The sequence below is a fragment of the Podarcis liolepis genome (genome assembly GCF_965112155.1).
Source record: "Podarcis liolepis genome assembly, chromosome: 15".
Lineage (NCBI taxonomy): Eukaryota > Metazoa > Chordata > Lepidosauria > Squamata > Lacertidae > Podarcis > Podarcis liolepis.
Window position 1 is genome coordinate 27,364,584 of NC_139566.1, and position 25,131 is coordinate 27,389,714.

Consider the following 25,131-nt stretch of genomic DNA (forward strand, 5'->3'; position numbering starts at 1 on the left):
ACACAACTGCAACCAGTTTGCCTCTATACCCCTGGCTCACTCGAGTACACTGAAGGAGAACTATGAAGCAGTGAAGTATGTGCTGGAGAAAATTGGTTATGATCAGCATAAGTGGTTTATTTGTGTTGACCTGAAGATGGTGAACTTTTTGTTGGGACAACAGTCTGGCTTCACCAAGTACCCATGTTTTCTGTGCATGTGGGATAGTAGGGACCGTGCTCAGCATTACACGAAGAAGGACTGGCCTGTGCGGGAGGAATTGGTGCCTTGCAGAAAAAGGAACGTCATCAACGACCCTCTGGTGGACAGAGACAGAATACTCTTCCCACCGCTGCACACCAAGCTCGGCTTAACCAAGCAGTTCACCAAGGCTCTGGATAAGGATGGTGACTGCTTCACTTACTGTATTTTTCACCCCATAGGACGCACTTTTTCCCCTCCAAAAATGAAGGGGGGGGGGAGATTCCATCAGGACATAAAAGAGATGGAGACCAGGTATCAGGGTCGCTGGGACGCAGTCATGATGGCTGACTACTGTTGGACTCTGAAGAGAGACCTCCCTGCCACTGAGTATTCCTGGAGTTCCAGGAAACGGAAGTTCAAGCCCTGAAGTTTGAAAAATGGTGAAGCAACATGCAATTTACGTGTACTTACCTTTATCAATTCCCACCATTCAGTTTACAGTAAACCTGACCCGATGGAGAGAAACGGATGCCATTTCCTGATTCAGCAGTGCAAAAATACCCTAAATCAGTTGTAGAAATCTAGACAACATTCAAAAAGTAAAAAATTGTTGTCCAGTGTTGTTATTGTTATAATTTGGCTATTATTGGGGGGTATATTTGAAAACTAAATTATAAAAGAGAAGACGAAGGGGTGTCTTCAATTCCAGAAGATTTGTTTTGCAGCCAAAAATAATAAGAAGGTGGAATATTCAGCCCCTTCGCCATACCAGATGGGCAAACATACAGCCAACTCAGTGTCAGTTCCCACCCATTCCACCCTGGCAATATGAGGAATAATAATTCTGGCTTAATTTACTGGGGCGTGACTAGCCTTTGGGCCTCCATATGTTGCTACACTACAACTCCCATCATCCCTGGCCATTGGCTGCACTGGCTGGGGCTGATGGGAGTTGAAGTCCAAAAGAATTCTTTGAGGGCCACCCCTCTTGTAAAGGAGCACAGCCAGATAACACATGTGAAGTCCTTTGAACACTTGAAAGCCCTGTACAAATGCTAAGTAATGTTAGTTTGTTTTCAATCAAAGATCAAACAAAAGAGCAAGGCATCTGCATGTATTCTTGTAACAGGAACTTCTGTCCTTGAATCCTTTGCGCATAAAATGATTGTCTACTTGAGGAAGCAACTATTTAGCTATGATCTCACAGTGCTTGTGTTCCTCTGGGCAATCTGCTCCCTTGTCCCCTCCATCCTTCTTCTCTAATGCCTCCTAGATTCAGAAGCAAGAACAGGAGGAGGCTATCTCAGCATCTGGCCATCAGCACACTTTATGACAGCAGATTCCTTAAATTAATTAAGCATTGTGTGAAGGAGGGCTCCCTTTTGTTACTTGGGAACATCTTGCCAGTCAGCTGGATGACTCATCCAAGCAGGACCCACTAAAGGTTTTTATTTTCTTTTTTAGATGCCCTGAGCAAATTATAATCTTTCCTCCCTCCTATTTTATCCTATGTTAATGAGCAGGATGATAGCAGCTGATCAAGAGTTGCCTGCGATGTGATTGTCACAATTCCATTTATGTTATCCCTTGCTTCTTTACCTCCTCTTTGAATTGCATCAGTGTGCCAGGTGGCAAGTGGAGATGAGGCCAGGAAAACTCTTCTCAGTCCAGTCCCCTGGAATTCTGGGTTTCACCCACAAGCTGTCATCATGATGCCCCAGGGTACCACCTCTAAAAGTACAGGCAGTGCTCGTCTGCAGGGTATTTTCCAGACAGCAGAGGCAGGCCCCAGAAATCTTGGCACACAGGCAGCTCCCTAACTTACCTGAGTGCTATGTAATGTTCATAGGAATATATTGCCTACTGAAGGAATGCAGGAGGAGATCCTGATCGGTTTTCTATTCACTCTTCACCCCTGCAACTCTAAGAGCACTTCCAGGCTTGTTTATTGGGCACTCATCCTGATTGGTTTGCAGGTAAAATAGGCTAGCCTGACTACATAATGAGCATTCATTCTGATTTGTTTGCAGAGGGATTAGGGGGTCACATCCACACCCTAGATTTTATGCACAAGGCTTCCCTAAAATAATATTGGGAACTGTAGTTTACTCTTCCTGGACTAGCAATTAGCAGCACCCTTGAAAAACTACAGTTCCCATGATTCTTTGTTGGGGGGAGCCGTGTGTTTTACATGTAAGGTGTGTGATTGCATCAAAACAAGTGTTACTTCATACTTTCCAGGGTATTTTCTCATCACTCTCTTTGGCACAAAAAGGGACGTTTTTACTAAGAAAGCAAGTTTGTTGTGCAAGGGCTCCCAACAAACTGATTTGTCCAGTATGTCCAGTATGGTGGCAACCTGGGAGCACCCTGAGCTAGTTGAAGCATGCTCTGATTTTGTGTAAGGCAGCCTCCTGTGATATCACTATGGTGCTCCTTTCATTTCTCTTTGGTAGGCAGTTGCAGGGAAAAAATCCCCAAAGATGGTGTCTTGTGTATTTGCCCCACTCAGCTGCCCAAACTCCACTGTCTCACTTTGCCTCATGATACGACGTCCTCAGAAAATGCCTGAAGTTGCCTTCAGAAAATGCCTCAATGTGAAGCCCATAAGTAGGACCTGAGTGCAATAGCAGCATTCTCTCTCCCTGTGATTCCCAGAACCTGGAATTCAGAGGTGTTCACTGATGGTGGAAGTAGAACCTAGCCATTGATAACCTCCTCCTCCTCCTCCTCCATGAGTTTGTCTAATCCTCTTTTAAAGCCAGTCATGTTGGTTGCCATCACTACGTTTGCTTTTTCATTCCTCTCTTTGGGGGTCTAGAGGTGGGGGGAGGATTTGCAGCCTACCCAATTTGCACTTCTTAAACCAATACAAGAACCAAAATGTACTTCTCATTGCGGTTCTGCAACCCCCCCAAAATAATGATGCATACCAGACTGCAGATGTCTGGGGCAAATGGAGATAAAACTACATTTACCCATGAAAACAACTTTCAAATGCATTAAGTGAGAGAGAATGGACAGATTTGTCCATTCCACTTGTGGATGCATTGAGGTTCATGCCAACCGTTCCTCTGCGTTGAGCAAACAAGACTCCTGTGTTGAGCGACCTGCACAATTTGGCTGAGGATTGAATCCCCAGTCAGGGCCACCACCATAACCTGGAGCCTGAAGGAGCTTCTGAACCCTATCAGAGACTCAGGAAGGATTTGCTCCCTGCCATTCCAGCCTTGCTCCTTTTTTTCTCTGTCACTGGGGGAAAATCCCTTTTGACAGCCCAGGCAGAGAACTTCTAATTCCTGTCTACAGCTCATTTTTTCACTTGAATCCCTCAGCTAAAGGATTTTAATGCTTGATGGATTCAACCTAAATTATTTCCGTTCCATGGCTTTGCAAAAGCCGTGTGTGCGCGTGTGTGCATGCATGCAAGGGTCAGGCAGCCGGGAGGAGGGAGGTCTTGTTTGCATGACATTCTCTGATAATCTCCCCTCTCCAAGGGAATTGCACTCTGTAGCTTGTCTCCAGAGCTCCTTCTTGATGACAGTCCCCCTTTCTTACTCCTGCCTTGGGGTCCCAGGACTTCTCAGGATCTCTCCATCAGCTTGGACAGCTTTAAAAGAGGATCAGACTAATTCATGGAAGAGGAGGCTATCAACAGCTAGTAGCCACGGTGACTATGTTCTGCCTTTGCTCTCAGAGCCAGCAAATGGCTCTGAAAACCAGTTGATGGAAGTGGAAGCCACAGGGCTGGGGGGGGGGGTTGCTGTGCACAAATTCTGCTTGCCAGTTTCCCACAGGCATCTGGTTGACCACGGGACTAGATGGGCCACTGGCCTGATCCAGCAAGCTTATATTTTGTTCTCATTTTGAACACAGGGGCTACTTCTGCTGCTCTCTGCATGTCAGGTGTTGCACTTTGGATGGTTTGCCCCAGAAAATGGCTAGGAAGCCAGATATATCAATGCCCTGAGCATTGGTGGCTGGTGCTTATAGGGTTTGGTGGTGAGGAAGGCAGGGAGATCAACAGTAGGTGTGTTACTAACAAGAACAGTTTGGAAAGCTCTGCTCCACTGGCTGTTTTCCCTTCTGCCTCCTTCCTTCCCCCCTCCCTTCCCTTTTCTTCTTCCATCAACTCTCATGCTACCTCCAAGCCCCACTTTTTCTAGAAAAAGAGGTGCAGGAACTTCTTGACCTTTTCTTAGGGGAGCACCTAGCCTGAGTTCCTGAGCTTCTCTTCTGGTGCTGCTGCCCTCCACCGCATCAATCATGCCAGCAATCAGATTCTTCCACTGAGGCAACCATAGGAGCTTGTGTCTTGCCCAGCTGCCCAGAAGAGCAGCCCAGGGAGCTTGCAGGTTGGCTTCAAGCCACTCCAAGCCAGAGTGGAGAGACACAATTTTTGTGGCACCCACCCCCTGGGCCTATGCTCTTGGTGAGGGCCAACCTGGACAATCCCTAGGTATGCCCCTGCTGGGGGGTCTCACTATTGTGGATGAACAAAGACACAGATGCTCTGCTTGCAAGTTTTCCCAGATTGTTACCTCCACTGCTAAGAAGTGCTGACTTAGGGCTCATCCACACTTCTCTTGATTTCTAGGTGTGGGTCCGAGAGGTTTTTCTTTTGTCCTACCACTTTCCCCTGGAAAACCCACAATTTACTGCTGAAACAGAACAAACATCAATGCACAAAAAAACTGATTTATGAGTCCTCAGATGAACTCTTGGTCTGACCTAGCAGGGTTTTCCTTATGTTCCTGTCCTGGGGGGGGTATCTATGATGTCACAAGCACCCTTAAAAACCTGTTGGGTTCCTCACACTCTTGGGGCTTGTCCCAGGATCACATACCTCATCTTTAGTCAGATAATATTGGCTGTGTCTGTATTCCTGCTTTTGCTCAGAAACAGGAAAACAATTCTGACACTCAGCCTCAAACCCTGCCACTGATGCCAAAGTTTAATCCATTTAATAGCTGGAAGGATTTCTCTCCCTCTCATGCGTAAGACGTTTATTAACATTCTGTTTTAATTGTCTTAGATTTCAGTGATATCCGGAAAGGGGTATCTTACATAACCTCCTTATGCACACTCAGCTTGTCAGATCTGAAGTGCCCAGGAACGGTTTTTGAGTTTGTGCGTCCTGGCTTGCTCTTTCGCATAAAGCCATGAAAAGTGTGCAAGTGTTAAGTGCTTGAGCCTGTTTCAATTTGTATTTAAAGGCCAAATCCCTTCCTCTGATGCAGAGTCTGGTTTTGGCCATCTCCTTTGCATTGCAAATGCAACCGTAGCTCATTGAGGAACAGAAGATTGCCCCAGTTTCCATGCTGCCTAGTGGTTTTGCATGCCACCCCCAAGGGTGCCTCTGGCTGTGACTAAGCATGGAGGGACCATCAGTCCATGCAGCGGAACCAGAGCCCAATGAAATGTGGAGTTTTGTGAACTGGAGCCCATCCACAGCAATGGGGGGATGATTTTTTCGGAATATGGTACCCCTTATAAAATATTCAAATGAATACTTTGATGACTGGCACCACAGGCTTAAGGCAAAATCTTAATATTCTGCTCTGGGGAGGGGGAGATGGGTAGAACTGGGGAAAACTTAATGTTTTGTTTGTATTTGGTTGGAAAGCAATAAAACGTTTTATTTAAAAAATACAGCCCAGGGGCAGCTAACATATTGCCCTCCAGATGTTAAGAAAATCAGAAGAGCCTGCTGGATCAGGCCAAGAGGGCCCATCTAGTCCAGCATCCTGTTCTCACAGTAGCTACCCAGATGCTTGCAAGCATGACCCAAACACAAGAGCTTTTCCTCTTCCTGTCGTTTCCAGCAACTGGTATTCAGAAGCATTTACTGCCTCCGATGGTAGAGGCAGATCATAGCCATTGTGGCTAGTTGGTGCCTGTCACTGCCTCCCGTAGGAGCGAGTTGCTAGACTTCATCTCCCATCAGCCTCATCCAGCAATGCTCGCAGACTGAGACAACGGGAGTTGTAATCCAACAGCATCAGGAGGGCACCATGTTGCTTACCTCTGAGACAGCAGAGCAGCACCTGGTCATCAGGCTAAGCAGGCACACAAGTCACTCACCTGGTTTCTTCCCCGCTATGTTGAGATGTGTCATATTTCTATTTAAATTAGAGCAACTGGGTTGTATCCAAATGTTAGTCGTACTCAGAGTAGACCCATTGGAATGAATAGACCTGAGTAGGTCTAGCCCACAACACAATCCTTTATATCTCAATGTGCATCTATAGATATAAACCACCACGGGCACTTTTTTATGCAAACTGGTCTCTTTTTTTCTGTAATGCATAACAGGCCTTGCTATTTCCATGCTATCATTGGCTCTTGGCCATAGACCTAGAGGATATCCCTTCTTTTAAACCACATGGCTTCTTCCAAAAGGATCCTGTGAACTGTGGTTTATTAAAGGTGCTGGGAACAGTAGCTCCATGAAAGGTAAACTACAGTTCCTAGGATTCTTTGGGGGAAGCCATGTAATTAAAAGTATGTTGTGGGGAGGCCTGTTTCATCGTCTCCCGAGATGGGTGTGCTTCGCGGAAGCTCCACGGTAAATGCAGCTGCTTGAGGCTGGGGGGGGGGGACGTTGTGGCTATGCGACCCCCTCAAAGGGTATCTGAAAGGTATCTGGCAGCATCAGTGGCAGACCTATAATTTGGGGAGCTCTGAAACTTGAACTGCTGTGGGGGCCCTTTCGCAACCAGCAATCCTATGCCTTTAGGAAAATATACATGCATGATGCCTTTTTAAAAGCAATTTTTAAGAAAGCAATGTGGACTAACGTCTCTTCTGGGGTCCCTCCAGGATTAGGGGCCCTGAAGCTTAAACTTCATTAGTTTCATGGTAGATCTGCCCCAGATCAGAATTATAGAGTTGGAAGGGACCTGAAGGGTCCTCTAGTCCAGTGTTCCCCAACCTTGGGCCTCCAGCTGTTTTTGGACTACAACTCCCATCATCCCTCGCTAGCAAGACCAGTGGTCAAGGATGCTGGGAATTGTAGTCCAAAAACAGCTGGAGGCCCAAGGTTGGGGAACACTGCTCTAGTCCAACCCCCTGCAATGCAGGAATCACAGCTAAAAAATCCCTGACAGATGGCAATGCAGGGAAAAATCTCCAGGGAGGGAAGGAGAATCAACCACCTTCCAAGGGAGTTCATTCCATTGTTCAATAGCTATTGCTGTCAAAAAGCTCTTCCTAAGGTTTAGTCAGAATCTCCTTTCTTCTAACTCAAATCCATTGGTTCAGGTAGACCGCACTAAGCTCCGATCCTCACAATGTCTCCAGCCAACCTTCCCCACTGGCTGGGTACAGTGAGCCCTTGGCTGCTCTCAGGCACTCTACCAGTGTAAATCACAATTTGTGCGGGGATTAAAGCCAGCACACACACAAAAGCCCCCAAGTCTTCTTTGCTGTTGGGATTATTCTCCTGTGAAGCGAAGCCTGATGTGCTGGGCAGCAGCAAATAACTCTCCAGCTGTAAATGGGCTGCACTGCAGCCTCCTCCCCGCCCCTCATTATCGTTCAGTGGGAGAGCATTCCTGTGAATGCAGAAGGTTTGGGGTTCAATCCTGGGCATCTCCAATGAAAAGGATTTCAGGCGGAGTGGGAAGGGAAGTTAAGAAAGACCTCAGAGTTTACTTCAGAGAGCATCTGCCAGAATGAAAAATAAATATATACATGCTGAACTAGATGAGCAAATCCAACCTAGTATAAGGCTACATCCATGGCAGAGCTTGCCCAGCTGAATTCATCTTTGACACCCCTTCTTCCCCCCTGCCAAATATTAATAGGTCCAGTACTGAATGTGTACTTTGTGGCTCCACAGATGCAGCACTGGACACTGGCTGTCATTTCCTCGCAACTCTACTTCCATTTATTTAAGGAGAACAGGTTTCTAGCACTTAGATGACAAAGAGTTCCATGATGAAACACTGTGGCAAAAACAGTCAGGTAAGGTGCACACTGTATTATTAATACAAACCTGCTCATCTTGCACATCGGTTGATAACAGGTTGCAGTGTCCAGCTTTTCACAGGCACAGAATCCTGTTACTGTTGTTGCTAAAGTAAAAGCGTTCCTTCCTAATAGGGCTCCTCTGCATTTAGAAGGGAGAATTTCTGTGAGTGCAGCTTCTGCAATCATTCCATCATTCAGATGAGAAAGGTGGGCCTGATATAAAATATTGTCTGTCCTCATGCTCCACCAATGCAGGAACAAAACGAGGCCTGGAAAATGTTTCAGACTTTACTTGCATCACCGTATGAACAGTCACATTAAGATTTGAGGGACACCCTTCAAGCATCCAGGGCAGCCTTACCCTAAAATATTTTTATGATTTTTTTTATTCATTTATTCAATTTGTATACCGTCCTTCAGCTGAAGATCACGGGCTAATTCACAGCATAAAAATGTAAAATGAGAACAAACAACACTTAATGGAAATAAAAACAAAAACTAACCAATACTGGCCAGGCCACCCCAAGTGAGAGGCACTGCCAAGCAGCCTTAAAAAACTGCCTTTTGGGGAGGTGATGTTTAGGGTTCTTCATAATAGTACAATGACATAGCTAGCAAGTGTTGTATGTTGGGAGTACAACACACAGCACCAGGGCCATCCCAAATCATTCTGCTGCCTACAGTGAAGGCAAAGCTTCAGGATGGGTGAATCTGTCAATTTCAATGGCTCTCAATTTCTAATTTCTGCTTTTTAAGTTTAGTTCTCCACATTTCCCAGTTTTGTTTCAGCCCTCGTGAAAATTCACCAGTCTTTTAGTGTGAAATTGTCCCATGTTTGTATGCAATTTTTCCCAATATACACATTTTTGCAAAGCAACTTTGGTATGTTCTTTCCACTAAACTATGAATTTTTGCACACATTACTTGGCCAGAGTACTGCACCGCAAAATTCAGAGAAGTGCACAATTTGAAGCTTGGGATATTCTAATATTGTTTTAGAAAGCACAAAATGGGTAAGGTAAGATTGCCTATACATGTGAACAGAATCAGATTTCTCCCACATCTCTAAATGAGCTGATGCTCCCATTCCACATACAGAATTCTACTTGGCTGGTGGCTGAATCTAACTTCAAGGCTGTGGAGCGATGTTCTCCTCTGTACTTGGGGGCAGTAGACTAGCTCAAAAGGTAGAGAGGAGGCTTAAATGACTTGAGTGGGGGGCAGTGGAGGGACAGCTGCTGCCCCTGCCATCTGCCCCCTGAGACAGCTCCCTTACTCTGCCTCATGGTAGGGCCAGCCCTGCACAGAAATATCCAGGCCAGCCCTACCATGAGACAGAAATGTACAGTAGGTACATCTACACACACACACACACACACACACACACACACACACATATCCCAGAATGCTAGGAAAAGCATCATTGTGCAGATCAGGCTGCTGTTAAAGGTCCAAGAGCAGGAGTAGTAAGGAAGCAAACAAAAACAGAACAAGGATGCCTGGTAGCCATTATGAGGCCCTCTAATCCTATGCTGAGCAGAACAAAATTAAAGCTGCCGCCTCTACCCAAAACAGTTACTTAAACTTTATGCAAACACTATTTGTGTGAGATGGTGTTCCTTGGGAAATGGCCCAAATTCCATGCATATGCAAATTGGCTGTACGTCCAAGTAAACTTCGAGTCATTGCTGCAGCAGCTAATTTCTTATTAATCAGTTTTGATGGCACTGTTTTGCCCTGGAGAGGATGGTAGTTTACTGTAACAAGCACCTTTAGCATCCAAGAGATTGCCAGGACAAAACCCAACTGAAATTCTCATTGCCCACGGTCTCCTTTCCTGTCTGTACAATAAGTGATCCCAATGAACAGCATCAAAACCAAATGTCTCTTCTCTTTCTGAACGATTTTGCCAAATAGCATCCCATTCACATTTAAAGTTTGCACACTCCTTTACAGGTTTTATTTTCAATTTAGCATTTCTGCTCAGTTTTATAAAACAAACATACTTATCTGGAAAAAAGGCAACAAACAAAAAGAAATAGAAAAATATGAAAGGATTGCATCAACTATTTGGTAGGCATTATAATATAACTATATCACTCTTGAGGTCCTCCTCTGGAGGCTCTGAGCCCTCTCTCACACTACCTCCATGGTCATGAGTTGATGAGTGTAGTCACCTTTTTGTCCCTTGAAATGTACCTTCAGCTGAAGGAGGAAGTTAGAAAAATGACATTCTTTCTCACTTCCTCTTTCATCTCTATGTAATTTTCAAGGTGCTGATTAATTCTACTGGATCTGACTTACCGAGATCCTTTGGAAAACTGAAGTGTGTGAGTGTGTGCACAAAAGTCTTTCTGTCTTTCTGTGGGAGGGTTCTCATCTGTGTGTGTGTGTGTGTGTGTGTGTGTGTGTGTGAGAGAGAGAGAGAGAGAGAGAGAGAGAGAGAGAGAGAGAGAGAGAGAGAAGGGGGTGTATAATATCATCTCAAATAAATATTTTGGATCTTGTGGAGAATGTGCTTGGTTAAAGACAGCATTCGGTAAACACTTTCCAGTTCTATCTAAACACAGAACTGTAGAGCTGGAAGGGACTTTCCTCAATTGACTCTTAATAGCTTTGCCATAAGTGCCTATTTGTACAATTTCCCTTCCCATTCTGTTAGGACAGGAATTTGAGCTTTCTTCCAGTGTTCCAATATCTAGCTAGCACAACACATTCTTGCTGTGACACTCATATAGCATATTCATTGGTTAACCAGCAGAATTTATTCCATAAAGCAAATCTCCCTGTTTCTGAGCACTCTCAAAGCATTTCCAATCAAGTAATGATCTTTAGCACCCTCCAGACAATCTGTTTCAAGGAACATTTTTCTCTGTGGACCTACAGTCAGTCTCAGGGCCCTTTCAAGCACTCAGTACCTAGGAAATTAAAAGTTTGAGAAGACAGCTAAAAGGGTATTGTGTGCTGAGCTGAATGGCATAGCAACACAGGAAACTGCCTTGGACCAACTCAGACCATTGGTCCCTCTAGTTCAATTGGTCTACACCGACTGACAGCAGCACTCCAGGGTTTTAGGCTGGGGATGCTCTGCCACTGAGGTTGTTTTCCTCTCTCCCAGCAGCAGCTGAATGCCACCACTGCAGACAACACAAAGGCAGATTTAACTGTAATTCCTGCATTGCAGGGGGTTGGATTAGACGACCTTTGGGGCCCCTTACAACTCTGCTGTGATTCTATTCCTTTTCCCCCCACCATCGGTTTTCTCACTGGTTCATTAAGTCAAGAGGTTTGACTTTTTTGCAGTTCAGATGAAAAGGAGGTCATGTGCATGAATCAAGGTGAAATGATCCTTCCTTGGAATCTGCACGCAGGATATTTTGGTGCCCACATGAGGTGGAAAATTCAAACGGCCCATCCTGCCTCTGGGTAATTAAAATGGGCCAAATTGCACGGGAAGTTCGCTGCATTGAAGTAATTGGCTACTGCACCCGTCTGCTTTCATTCAAGTCCCATTCAATTCAATGAGGTTTGTGGTGGAGATTCTACCCTGTGTTAATTTGCCAGGTAGGGAAGGTACTATCTGAATATGAACCACATTGAAGCTGAGAAATTTCCAGCCCCTAGAACAACCCCTGCCACAATCTTGCACTACACAGGAATATTGGAAGCTGCCTTACAACACAGCATGTCATTGCTCCATGTAGCTGAGTACTGGCCACACTGACTGGCAGCAACTTTCTAGGATATCAGACAGGGGTCTCTCCCAGCCCTACCTGGAGATGCCAGGGATTAAACCTGGGAAGTTTCTGCATACAAAGCAGATGCTCTGCAGCCCCTCTTTACATTGCCCTCTGTGTGAGTGATGTAATGCTGTCCGAAGTTGCTGTACCAATGATGCCTTGTCCTGTTTTGCTGCACTAGCATCTGGATGCCATGACTTGCAACCCCACCTTAGCGGCATCACGGGTAGGTCTTGCCTCTGACTTTGTATGACGTTACTTAATGAAATGTTTGTTCCACCTTGGGAAGCAAGCAGCGAATAAGCGTATTATGTAAGATATTAAGTGTCTTGACAATTCTGTCCAGCCAGATGGCAAATAATCCATACTCCCTCTGGAGAGGCGGTTCTTGCAGAGAGCAGTTTAGCAGTGTTAGTTTCTTTTCCTCCTTGGGCTTGTTCCTTGGTCTGGTTCAATCCAGCCAGCCAGCCACCTCTTTTGCATTCCAAAAGTATAATGTCCTTCTCCTGTTATGTGCCGATCTGAAATTAAACACGGTCTTCAGGAGGAGAGAAGCTGAGAACATAAAAAGTAAATGAGCCAACATGGGAAGTTTGACTCCCATTTATGACCTGTTTTGGACCAGGTTACAGCAGGCCCATTAAAATCCCTCCCACGGAAGTCATTGCAGGAGACATTCCTTGTGCCTGGGCTGGACCTGGGCCTTGTGCTGTCAAAGAGACTGTGATCATAACCTGGAGTATAATGGAACATAGCAGCTGTCCCCAAACTGATGGTTGTGCTCTGCCTCCATGGTCAGAGGCAAAAACACTTCTGAATATCAGTTGCTGGAGATCACAGGAAGCGAGGTTGCTGTTGTGCTCAGATCTTGTTTGTAGTCTTCCTAGAAGAGGCATCTGGTTGCCCATTGTGATAGCTCAGTTAGTAGAGCATGAGACTCTTAATCTCAGAATTGTGGGTCTGAGCCCCATGTTGAACAAAAGATTCCTGCATTGCAGAGGGTTGGACTACATGGTCCCTATGGTTAGACCCTTGTGGTCCCTTCCAGCTCTATGGTTCCTTGATTCTATGGACTTGATGAACCTTTGGCCTGATCCAGCAGGGCTCTTATGTTCTAGTGGCAGAGCATGTGCTTTGTATGCCATTAGGCCAGCCAACATGACCAATAGTCAGGGTCACAGGAGGAGTTCAGCAACATGTGCAGGGTAGCAGGTGTCCCAGCCCTGTGATAAAGTATCAGTGGGTTGGTTAATCTACCAAGGCCTCCTTGATGTAGCCTTCCTCCTGAGAAGGAGTGTTGCCCATCTGCTGCCAGTGGAACTTTTTGCTGTATTGATCCCCGGAGGGCTTTCCAAAGCCAATGTCTCGTTCCTATTTCTGCCTCAGTGATTTCCTCTCTATTAATAAGGCAACTGCTTTCAACCCTGATGAGGTTTCCAGCTGGAAAGTAAAGCTTCCTTGAAGCAATTACTACTTGGAATCTGAAACATTGCTAGATCTAGCTTGGCACTGACTGCATCAGCCTTCCCCAACTTGGTGTCCTCCACGTACCTTGGATGACAACTCCCAGCAGCCCCAGCCTGCATGGATCTATGATGCTGGGGCTGATGGGAATTGTAGTTTAAAACCTATGGTGGGCCCCAGGTTAGGGGAGGCCAGACTATGTTATATTGCTGGACCTCACCTACCATGTGGGAATAGCCACCAGCTTTGATGATAACTTCAACAGCAAAATGGAACCTCTCTCTTCAGAGGCAGTCTGTGTTTCTGAAGTCTGGGCATCAGAAGCAAAAAGCCTGGAAAGGAGGTCATTTTCATATCATGCTGGAGGGCTTCCTGGTGGTGTGGTGTATGGTCCAAAGGACCTACATTCAATTTGAGTCTCAGATGGTTCCCCTGACATAAAAATAGCTGGCAGGGAAGCTAACTCCACCAGGGAGAGATTATCTGCCTGGATGTTTGTCAATAAGGTACATGAGAATGACAAGGGTGGAAAAGGGTGTGACCTTTGGCTGCTGATATTGGGTATCTACCTGGACAGTTTCCACATTTACTTTTGCACAAGAGAATCCAATTACATGTTAATACTCTTTCCCCAAACCCTGAGGGATAGTTAACCCAATATTGATTACACTACAGAACTTGAGAACTTGATGAGATGTTCCCAGTCAGGCATCTTGGGCTTCACAATGGATCTGAGCCAGATCACCTGACCTAATGAATTTACAAGTAGACACCGTTGCAGAATAGCTACAGGAAGGGTGGGGAACATCCAGCCCATGGGCCAAATATTACCCTCCAGTCTCCTCTAGTTGGCTCTCAGGATTCCCTCCAAACCACATCCCCTCCCCCTAGGTTACACCAACATTGTCTCTGTTCTGCACCCTCCTAGAATGCCTTTCCTTGATGGGGATGTGGCCTCCATGAAGTGCAATAATGCCTCCTGCTTGCGTGATTGTTGCTAATTATTTTTACTATTAATTTCATTTTTCACCCACCCTTCATTCTAAGATCCCAGGGCAGTTTACAGTAATTTCAAGAATTTAGAACAGGTAAAAGAAGTTACAGGCACAGAAACAGAGGCTGTCCTGAAAACACACCTCTCAGATGTCAAAGGCTAGAGTAAAGAGGTGCCTCTTCAGCGTCCCCAAAAAGCCATAAAGTGAAGGTGCCAGATGCACCTCTGTGGGGAGAAGGGAGTTTTACAACTTAGGGGCTGTCACAGAGAATGTCCTCTTCCAAGCCAACACCCTCTTAACTTCTGAGGATGGTTGAACTACCAAGAAGGCCTCCTCTGTTGATCTTAACTTCTAAGAGGATTTCTCCAGAAGGAGGCAGTCTCTCAGATATTTGTTGCCAAAGTTATTTAGAGCATAAAGCACTAATGTGAACACTTTGAATAGGGCCCAGAGCTCAGGGGGTTGCATAACCAGTTGGAGGATGAAGAGATGTGTGTGGAGGGGAGGGAATGGATGTAAAGAACTTTTGACTTTTGCTTGACTGGAATGTGGCCAAGTGTGCAAAGATAACAGCCGTGTCTGTTGCTCTGCCTGATTTTGTTGCTAGCTCAGATCACCACTGGTTGTCTAGGCTGTCCTTATCAATCACGAGGAGGTTCTCAGCTATTTCCAGCCTAGGACTGGATTTGAAAACCTGTACTTGCCAACCCAGTCCCCTCTAGATGTTTTGGACTACAACTCCCATGGGGGGGGGGACCAGGTTGGCAAAAGCTCCTGTGCCTCACCTTGAGCTCCATGATGACTGTCATATTTGAATGTCAGTGCAGGCCCCCCTCGGACAGAATGCGGGGGGGTGCTCACAGAACAGGGTGGCAGTCACACCGGTGGGGCTTGTGCCTGAGGATGTCCCACTCAGTTTTGACCCAGGGCTCTGAGGCCTCCCACCCTGATGCCCTCTGTGACATCCACATTCTGTTTCCTGAGTTGACCATAGGGAAGCAGGACAGGCAGGCTTCAGGATACACCTCACCCCTGTGGATGCCAAGAGTACTTATTTATCTCTCCTAGAACAATAGAATGGTCTTGTGACAAGGGTGCCATTCTTGGGACCCTTTAAATCTGGCTGTGCCAAGCGACAGCCCCCCCTCCATCAGGGCGCTGTTGCTGCTGCCATTCTCCTCCTCCTTCTCCTCCTCCTCTGCTGGAGCTATCCAAAGTGCCTCTCTGCCTTCATTCCCCATCTACGAGTTCATGCTCTGGTCCAGGGTGAGCCTGGCGTTGAAAGTTGGCTGACTCCACAGGTGAGGAAGCGAGGAGAGGGGGGAGGAGGGAGGGGATCCGGTGTCTGCTAAGGCGGGGAGTGGGGGGGGGAAGCTTTGGTGCATCTTTTGGCGAAGGTCTCCCCACCCTCCGCACTACTCCTGTTTGGGAAGTGAGGGTCGCCTTCCTTCCTCCCTCCCTCCCTCCTCGCCTCTTTCCTTCCCAAGGCCAGCGCTGCGCCTTCATCCCGCCGCCGGCGCGGCGCTTCCCACCCACTGCCGGGGCTCCCGCGGGGTTCGGGGAGCCGATGCGGCGGTCGGAGGGAGGGAGGGAGGCTGCGGCTACTGCGGCGGCGGCTCTGCGGGGCGCGGAGCTTCACCTGCGGCTCTGCCTGGCGTAGCCTCTTCTCTCCATTCACGGCTGCTGTTGCTGCTGCTGGCGCTGTCCGCGGGCGGTGGTCCTGAAGTGCGGCGGTGGCAGCTTTGCAGGCGCTTCACCTGCGGCGGCGGTTGTGCCTGGCGGCGCCTCTGCTACTATTACTGCTGCTGCTGCGGGCGCTGTCCGAGGGCTGTGGTGCTGAAGTGCGGCGGCGGCAGTCGCCTCCAGCTCAGGAGCTTCCCCAGGCGTGGGGCGGTGGGGGGGGGGGGAGAAGATATAAAGACGCGTCCCCCCCCACCTCCTCCTCCTCCTCCTCTCTACCCCCTCCCTCCCTGCTTCCTCCTCCTCCTGGCGGCTTAAGAGATGCTGGTCCGCTGAGCGGCGGCGGCGCCGACCATGAGTTCCTCCTCGGTGCGCAAGAGCGAGTCCAAGACGTCCTTACTGCGGACGGGCGGCGGCGGGAGCGGCAGGCGGGCGCCCAGCGAGCCGCAGCCGCGCAGCTCCGGGGGCCGCACGGAAGGCAGCCCCGAGCCCAGCGCCAGGAGGCCCCTGTGCCACCCAGGAGCCGGCGCCACAGTCTCCTCCAACGGCAGCTTGAAGAGGCACCAGCAGCAGCAGAATCGCCTGGGGGAGCCCGACGAGGCGGAGGCGGCTCCGCGGAGACGCGGGAGCGGCCGGGCGCGCGGCTCCTCTCGGAGTGCCAGCCAGGAGGCGGAGAGCGACGGGGTAGCGACGGCGGGTCGGGGGCAGGACTTGGGCGGCAAACGAGCCAGCCGAGAGTCCCTCCAGCTGCCCGACGGAGCGTCCCCCAAAGGCACCTCCGGCGGCGGCAGCAGCAAGAGCTCCGCCGCCTCCAAACCCGGCGCGGAAGTCGACCCACTCTTCCACCAGCTCCACCCCATTCTCAGCTCGGTCTTTGGCCAGGTAAGGGGCCCTTCGTCCCTCCTCTAACTCCGCTGCCCCCTCCTTGCCACTCCTCTCTTTCCTGCGCTTCCTTTTGGGACGGGATGCGGGGTTGGGGAGGAGAGAGCTCGGAAACTTCTGGCTGGAAATGCGCTGCTTCGGGGCTGCCTGGCAGGAAACTCCAGCGGAGCTATGCTGGAAGGGAAGGAGGGGGCGAGAGGGGGCGAAAACAGACGCTGGAGCTGCTTCTCTTCCTCCTCCCTGCAAAGCCCCCACTCCAAATTCTCCTGGAGTCCTCCCTGTGCACCTTTCCCCAGGTTCTCAGGAGGAAGCAACCGCCGGGTCAGAAGTGTGCGGGCGCGAGAGCACCGGTAAAGTGATGCAAGGCAACCGCCGGGTCAGAGGTTTCCGCGCGGGAGAGCACCGGTAAAGTGAGGCAGGGCTAAGCAGCTAGTCCTCAGGAGTCGCCAGGGAAAGGAAATGGGTCGGGCAGACATTGGCAGGGACCAACAAGCCACCTAAAGCAATCCCCGTGGAAAAGAAGCTGGTGAAGAGCAAAAGAACGCAGCAAGCGGGAAGGGGTCGAGCTCAGCGGTTTGGTGTGTGTATGTGTGCGAATTGTGCCTGAGCGACCCCTGTGTGTTGGGTATCGGCCCCGAAGCTTTGGGGTCAAGTGAACCTGTCTTTCTCAGTGAGAGGAGAGACACCGCTTCTGCTTCAGTCCTCTGTGTTGCTGGGGCGGGCTGAAGGTTGGAGAGACTGTAAGTGCAAAGACGGTGAATTAGTGAAACAGTTAAAAATAATACATTAAAAAAATGTGCTTTAGACACTAAGCAAACCTAAGGATGGGTTGCCTATCCCTTTATTTGTCTTTTGAGCTCCTGTAGCTGACCTTCGAATATTGGGTTTGATTTTAACACTGCTCTGTTCACGTCCACTGGTGACCATTTTCACAGATGCACCTTGAAGGTGAGAAAACTTCCCTTGCTTCTTTTTTCTGGGTGTTCCACTTGTGAAAACTGTCTCAGGACCAAGTCTGGGTTGGGTGCCAGTGGCACAGGATGACACCTATGCAAGCTATGCAAGGCTTCGCCAACCTGGTGCTCTTCAGATGTTTTGGATGACAACTCCTGTGAGCTCCAGCCAGTATGGACATACTGATGGGAGTTGTAGTCCTAAACATCTGGAGGATACCCCGTTGGCAAAGTAAGAGGAGGCCCAGTTGAACAGGAAGGTCTCTTGCACAAGTCCCATTGAAATGAACAGGGGATGCTTGTGCAAGAGAACCTCAGCAACTTCCATCTCTATCTCTTTCTCTGCCACCTTATAATAGTGCTGATAATCTTCTCCCTGCAGGTGGCCCCTGCATCTTTCCACCCAGAAAGGTTTGACATTTAAGTTTACGGGAGTGACAAATGCCAATTCCAGCCATTTAACTGACCCTTTTTAAACATGCATTTTTATTTTGATGCGTCAGCCAAATAAAAGAGCACCAGAATTAGACATGGTGGAGAGAGCGGGACAGGGAGTGTTTGCTTCAGTTGCTAAATTGTGCTCTGTGTCCAATCCCACACTGCCACTCGCAAAACATTTGGTTGATAACAGCTCTCTCTGCATGAGTATTTTTTTTAAAGTCCTTTTTATCCAGGTCTGAAATCTTCAGACAGTCAGGATTTTAAACTGAGCATGATGCGTAGAATGGTTTGTTTGTTTGTTTGTTTATTGTTAGTTATTTATTGTTAGATTTCTTTCAAGGAGGTCAGGGTGACATACACTGTTCTCCTCCTCTTCATTTTATGCTCCTAACAACCCTGTGAGATAGGTTAGGCTGGCTCTTGATGCTGTTGTGTCAAGTTGATAGCGTCCAAGTGTTCTTGCTGGGAATGAATCCTCCCTATGTTATGGAGAGGCTAAAGAGAGAGGGATTGTCTCTAACCTGTCCCTTTCTGCAGCCTATCTGTAGGGATGGAGCAGGAAGGGGCAGAAAGACTGCTCCATAAGATGCTCCCTCCCAGAAGTATTCTAGCAAGCTCTTCACCAGCTGGCTGCTCTTCAGATGTTTTGGACTACAACCTCCATCAGCCCCAGCCAGCACAGCTGGGAGTTGTAGTCTGAAACATCTGGAGGTCCTTAGGATGGCAAAGGCAGGTCCAAATTAAATTCCTGAAAACTCTGAAAAAGAGGGAGGTGGAAGAAGGAGTTAATTTCTTTCCTTCACAATAAGGAAGAAAATTAATTTTACGGTTTGTTTGTTTATTTATCTATCACATTTATATCCCACGTTTTCTCCAAGGAGCTCAAGGGTTCTCTTCCTCCCCAACATATCCTCACAAGAACTCCATGAGTTAGGTTAGGCTGAGAGATGGTAACTGGCCCAAGGTCACCCTGGGAGTTTGCTGGCTGCGTGGGGATCTGAACCCTGGTCTTCCAGGTCCTAGTTCAACAATGTAACCAGTATGCCACCACTGGCTCCCCTCCGGGGAGAGAGAGAAGCATTAACACCCCCAACTGTTCTGCTCAGGTTTCATACAACCTCTGTCAACCTATCCCAATCTTGGTGGGGCTACAGTGTGTAACTTTTAACCAACCAGTCCTGACTTGGTGCTCTTCAGACATTTTGGACTACAGCTCCCATCAGCCCCAGACAACACACTGTCCTAGCACAAGCAGTCCATGAAGCCAAAGTGAGGATTTTTGAAATGCAAGGAGAGAGGGATTTGGCTCTCCAACGGTGCATTGTATCACAAGCCCAACCTGTATTTCTCATGCAGCTGGGGACTGGGAAGAGGAGATGACAGACTAGGAGTTGGGGGTGTCTCCAGGGAGATGCAGAGTAAGTGCATCTAAAGCTCTGTGTGACACAGTTTGTCTTCTTTGGGGAAGCGCCTCATACATTAGATTGGCATGTGTGCGCGGTAATGTCTGCAGGAGCAGTTTTCCCAATCTATGTGCTCTCCTTGAAGTGTGCTCTTGGGAGTACCATTTGGTGGAATGGCAGGACACCATTTTTTCAGACAAACTAGGGGGAACTGTAGCTTGATGGTAGAGCATCTGCTGTGCATGCAGAACGTCCCAGGTTTAATCCCTGGCATATCTAGGTAGGGTTTTAGTGACGAGATTCTGGAGGCAAGCAATTGGGGAGGCTGTTCAGACCTTACTTGTGGACTTCCCAAGAGCATAAGACCACCAGAAGAGTATGCTGGATCAGGCCAGTGGCCCATCTGCCCAGTGCCGGATTTAGGGTTGTGTGAGCTGTTCCCCTGCACAGGGCACTGAGCCAAAGAGATGCAAAATTGAGATCCATTCAGGGGCACCAAATGTTGGCCTCACACAGGGCACTGTATTACGAAAGATTACCAAAGTCTGCCCCTACTCTAGTCCAGCATCCTGTTCTACCAGTGGCCAACCAGATGCCCCCAAAGGAAAGCCTAGGAGGGGAACCTGAGCGCAACAGCCCTCTCCCCTCTGTGGTTTTCAGCAACTGGTATTCAGAAGCATTACTGCCTCTGACAGTGAAGGCAGAACATAACCATCAAGGTTTATAGCCATTTGGAGCCTTATCTTCCTTATGTTTATCACTAAGCAAAGTTAAAAAAAACAACAGAACTAAGTTTTTTAAAACAGAGGGGAAGAAGATCAGGGGCCCAGGAGAAAACACCCAGGGCTCATGCAACCCCCTAGCAACCCTAACACAGGAGGAAACAGCAGGTTCATGACGGCAGAACTGGAGCAAGTAGGGTGGTTAACTGTCCATCCGCATGCACTTCCCCCATACACAGAGTTATGGAGATGTGAAATGGTTGCCTGGAGGAGTTTGTGGAGAGGAGTACTGAGCACCTCAGGGGGCGCCTTAATGATCAGGATTGCAGAGTGCCAGTCTCCTCTTATTACATGTGTTATGTCAAGGAGAGAAACCATACCAGCTGGCAAACTGGTCCCCCTCCCTGCATCAGTCTTGTAGGAAGATAGGAAGCTGTCTTATATCACTGTGTACTGGTTCACTCAGCTCAGTAATGCCTTGCCTACATCAGAGGTAGGGAACCTGTGACCCTCCAGGTATTGCTAGACTCCCATCTGCTCCGGTCAGCATAGCTTTTTTGTTTCGTTTCACTAGATTGAAATACTGCTTGGTTCTAAAAAGTCCTCAAAGCACTTTACAAAGAGAACAAAACAATGAAATTGTTAGTAAAAAAAATAATTAAAAAATAATTAAAATCAGTGATAAGCTAAAAACCAGGTTAAAGCACATGTCAACATTCTACATCTTTTGGATAGGCTTTGACTAAACAAAAAATTGTCTAAACAAAAATGCTTTTAGCAGGCACAGAAAGAGTACAGTGAAGGCACCTGCCTCGTGTCAATAGGCAGGGAGTTCCAAAGGGTAAGCGCTGCCATATGAAATGATGGAGTTCTTACAAATGCAGAATGGGTATCATATGGCACCCAGAGTAATTCTCATTCTGCTGATTAAAGTGGATGAGAGGCCACATGTGGGGAAAGGTTATCTCATAGTCCTGGTCCCAAGTTGTTAAGTGTCTTGAACTTGGCCTGGTAGCAAATCAGCAACCAGTGCAGATCTCTGAGCACAAGTGTTATATGTTGACAGGGTCTCCTGACAGCAGTCGTGCTGCAGCATTCTGCACCAACTGCAGCTTCCAGATCAAATGCAAGGCAAGCCCCACTTAGAGCACATTGCAGTTCAGTAGAACCTCGGGTTACGTACTGTCCTCCTTACGAACGCTTTGGGTAACGAGTTCCGCTAACCCGAAAGTAGATGCTCCTGGTTGCAAACTTTGTCCCGGGATGCAAGCAGAAGTCACGTGCTGATGGTGCGGCGGCAGTGGGAGGCCCCATTAGTGAAAGCACGCCCCATGTTAAAAATGGTTTCGGGTTAAGAATAGACCTCTGGAACGAATTAAATTCGTAACTGGAGGTACCACTGTAATCTAATCTTAAAGTAACCAGTACATGAACTACTGTGGCCAAGCTTTCCCAGTCTAGGAACGATTGTAGCTGCCATACCAGTTGGAGCTGGTAAAAGGCACTTCTAGCCACTGAGGCTACCTGGGCTTTCAGTAACAAAGATCGGTCCAGAATCACCCCCAGACTCCGAACCTTCTCCTTCAGAGGTAGGCAGTTGACCAGTTTCTCAGACACAGGAACCACACAGTGTCCTCATCTCGCCAAGATTCAAGCTCATTTTGTTTGTCCTCATCCATCTAACCACTGCATCCAGGCACTGGTCCAGAGGGCTGCACAGCCTCTCCCAGTTCAGATGTTATGGAGAAATAGAGCTGATGGCACCTTGCCCCAAGACTCCTAATGACCACTCCCAGTGGCTTCATATAGATATTAAATAGCATTGGAGATAAGATAGTGCTCTGCGGCACCCCATTAACGTACCGTATTTTTTGCTCTATAAGACTCACTTTTCCCCTCCTAAAAAGTAAGGGGAAATGTGTGTGCGTCTTATGGAGTGAATGCAGGCTGCACAGCTATCCCAGAAGTCAGAACAGCAAGAGGGATCGCTGCTTTCACTGTGCAGCGATCCCTCTTGTTGTTCTGGCTTCTGAGATTCAGAATATTTTTTTTCTTGTTTTCCTCCTCCAAAAACTAGGTGCGTCTTGTGGTCTGGTGCGTCTTATAGAGCGAAAAATACGGTAACTACCCAGGGGGTGAGAAGCACTCACCTAATCCTAGTCTCTTGATTTGGTCCTGGACCCATTGTAACTGATTCCCTCCACATGGATATTGAGGTCACTCAAGACAATCATCCTGAAATCCAACAATACCCCAGAGACTACCTTGGACAGCCCAATCAGGGATACTGCTGGGCAACAGGGCAATAAATAGACCAGGAGCATACCCAAGTGGTCTCTCTAAGACCCTCTAAGTCAGCCTTTCTCAACCTGTGGATCCCCAAATGTTGTTGAACTACAACTCCCATCACCCCTAGCTAGCAAGGCCAGAGCTCAGGGATGATGGGAGTTGTAGTCCAACAACATCTGGGGACCCACAGATTGAGAACCGCTGCTCTAAGTCCAAGATCAAGAAGTTTTCTGGGAAAGGAGTTGGTGGTTATATGGACAATAGCAAGCCTCACCCTCACCCTTGAACCCCTAGTCTAGACTGGTGGATGAACATGGTCTTAATTATGGACCCATCCATCAGGGATGGTCAGGGATGAGGGGATCTGTAGTCTAGCAACATCTGGATGGCTACAGTTTCCTAACATTTGGCCTATAGTGACCAGCAGCCCTTCAGATAGGGCGTCTCTCCTAGCCCTACATGAGGATTGAACCTGGGGGGTCTTCTGTATGCAGAGCAGATGCTGTGCCCTGATCATGCAGATGACTCTTAGTGAGCAAAATGGGTGGTTTCTTCCTTTCTATAAAAGCTCTACAGAAAAGAACTCCTTGAAGCACACATAAGTCCTGCTACTCTTAGCATCAAAATACATCACAGCCTGATAGTGTACCTCTCCCCATCTGAGGAGAGGAGGGAGCCCAGCTCCTCCTGTTAGTTCTGCAACAGTATGTACAGCCATTGATTGGAACGCCCCAAGCTGGAGGGGTGACTTCACACAGTGTGCTATCGAAGCAGTGCGAAGTGTCCCTGAGCTGGAGAAGAGGGCGTCCCAAGGAGAAAAGAAGAGGCTCACAGTGCAGGCAACAGGAGACAGAGCGAGGCATCTCATCAGTGCTGCAGTGGTTGTCTCAATAATGGGCTTTCTGAGACGCTTGGCCAAGCTGACAGTCCTGGCACAGCTCTCTCTCTCTCTCTCTCTCTTTGCAGCGGAGCAATACCAGGGGGGAGGTGGGGGAAGAAACAGATGCTCTGTCATTGTGCCTGAGCACCAGCCGCAGTGTCGCATTAGGCTAATGACAGGTTAGGATGTGGGTGTGGTGGAGCATAATTGCTTAATATTAGCAAAGGGCCTTGGTGGAGGTGGACCCAGATGCTGGCATTATGATATGTGAGACGTGCACAGCAAGCTGAAGTGGCCCTCACAGGAGCTAAAGTGAAGCTGCTGGTTCCCAGGTTTGGGGTGTATCAGGAGATGGGCCAATCTGACTGATGGGGTGCAATCCACTGGGAAATGTTTGTTACTGGCCCTGCTTTGGAGGCCTAGGCAGCGATGTTCTGAATACCAGTTTGCTGGAATCCGCAGGAGGGGAGAATGCTCTTGTCCATGAGTCCTGCTAGGGGGCTTTTGAATGGGGCATCTGGCTGGCCACCATAAGAACAAGATTCTGGACTAGATGAGCCATTTGCTTGATCCTAATTTGTACTTTCTGAAATAATACACAAATCGAAACACAGCCACCCTTTAAAACCTTTACTTCTCCACATGTCACAGTGCAGTTCTCCAGCCAAGTGATGTGAGCAAAAATGCATATACTGGCATAAAGTATGCATATAATTGCACATATTAGGGGAAATTGCATTAAAAAAATGCATTATATCCCGGGAAGCTACTTTGAAAATGTGTATATTAAGAGAAATTGAAACTAAAATGCTGGTGAATTTTCATGAGCAACTTAAAAAATAAATAAATCTCAAGCTGATGTGGATATGTGGAGAACTGAATCTAAGATTTAAAAATAAGCACGTTGGAGACACAAAAATCTACAAATTTGTTGATTCCCAGCACCAAGGTCCAAAGGGGGCACTTCCTGTGGACAGCTGAATTGCCAGCTATTGTGGTGATTTTGTTTTATAGAAATTTGTTTTTTGCTTGTTTATAAAATATATTTGTATATGAAATGCAGTATACAAAATATATTCATAGTAGATGAAATCTGTTTACAGCACTAAAAACATAAAACCATAGAGTTAAAAACATACAACAATTAATTATTATGGAAGGCTATATTCTTAATCGTAATTTAAAAAGGGCCGAGGAAGTGGGGGCCTGACTACTTTTTATCACTTGATTTAGGAGGGGAAGTTTTGATAGCAGAGTTTCGAATTCAGAATAACTATCTTATGTCAGTAGAAATCAAAATTGAATTAGGAGCATTTCTTTTCTGTATAAATAAATATCTAACTCCCTCCTACTAATAGTATGTCGCTGACCACCAATGTTTAGTCAGGTTGAACATCCCTACTAGAGCAGATCAGCCATAAATTCCCCACAGCATTTGTACTTTTTAGTGGAGATTTTAATGCCTCAGTTGTAGCAACTGCAGAGGGTCTCTTGGTACTTTTACGCTTAGACTCAGAAGATATTT

General features: G+C 47.6%; 1 protein-coding gene across 8 annotated transcripts in view; it reads left to right on the forward strand.

The window, feature by feature from the left end:
- Positions 1-25,131, forward strand: part of CABP1 (calcium binding protein 1) — a 72,822-nt gene that overhangs the window by 19,298 nt on the left and 28,393 nt on the right. Inside the window, exon 3 of one of the 8 annotated variants that reach the window (XM_083478779.1) lies at positions 8,027-8,151. In XM_083478779.1, coding sequence (XP_083334905.1) covers positions 8,107-8,151 — 45 coding nt within the window. In that variant the 5' untranslated portion in view covers positions 8,027-8,106. Of the gene's footprint in view, positions 1-8,026; positions 8,152-15,554; positions 15,658-15,681; positions 16,919-25,131 lie in introns of those variants that run through there. The other 7 variants (XM_083478776.1, XM_083478781.1, XM_083478777.1 and 4 more) reach the window with 7 other exon arrangements.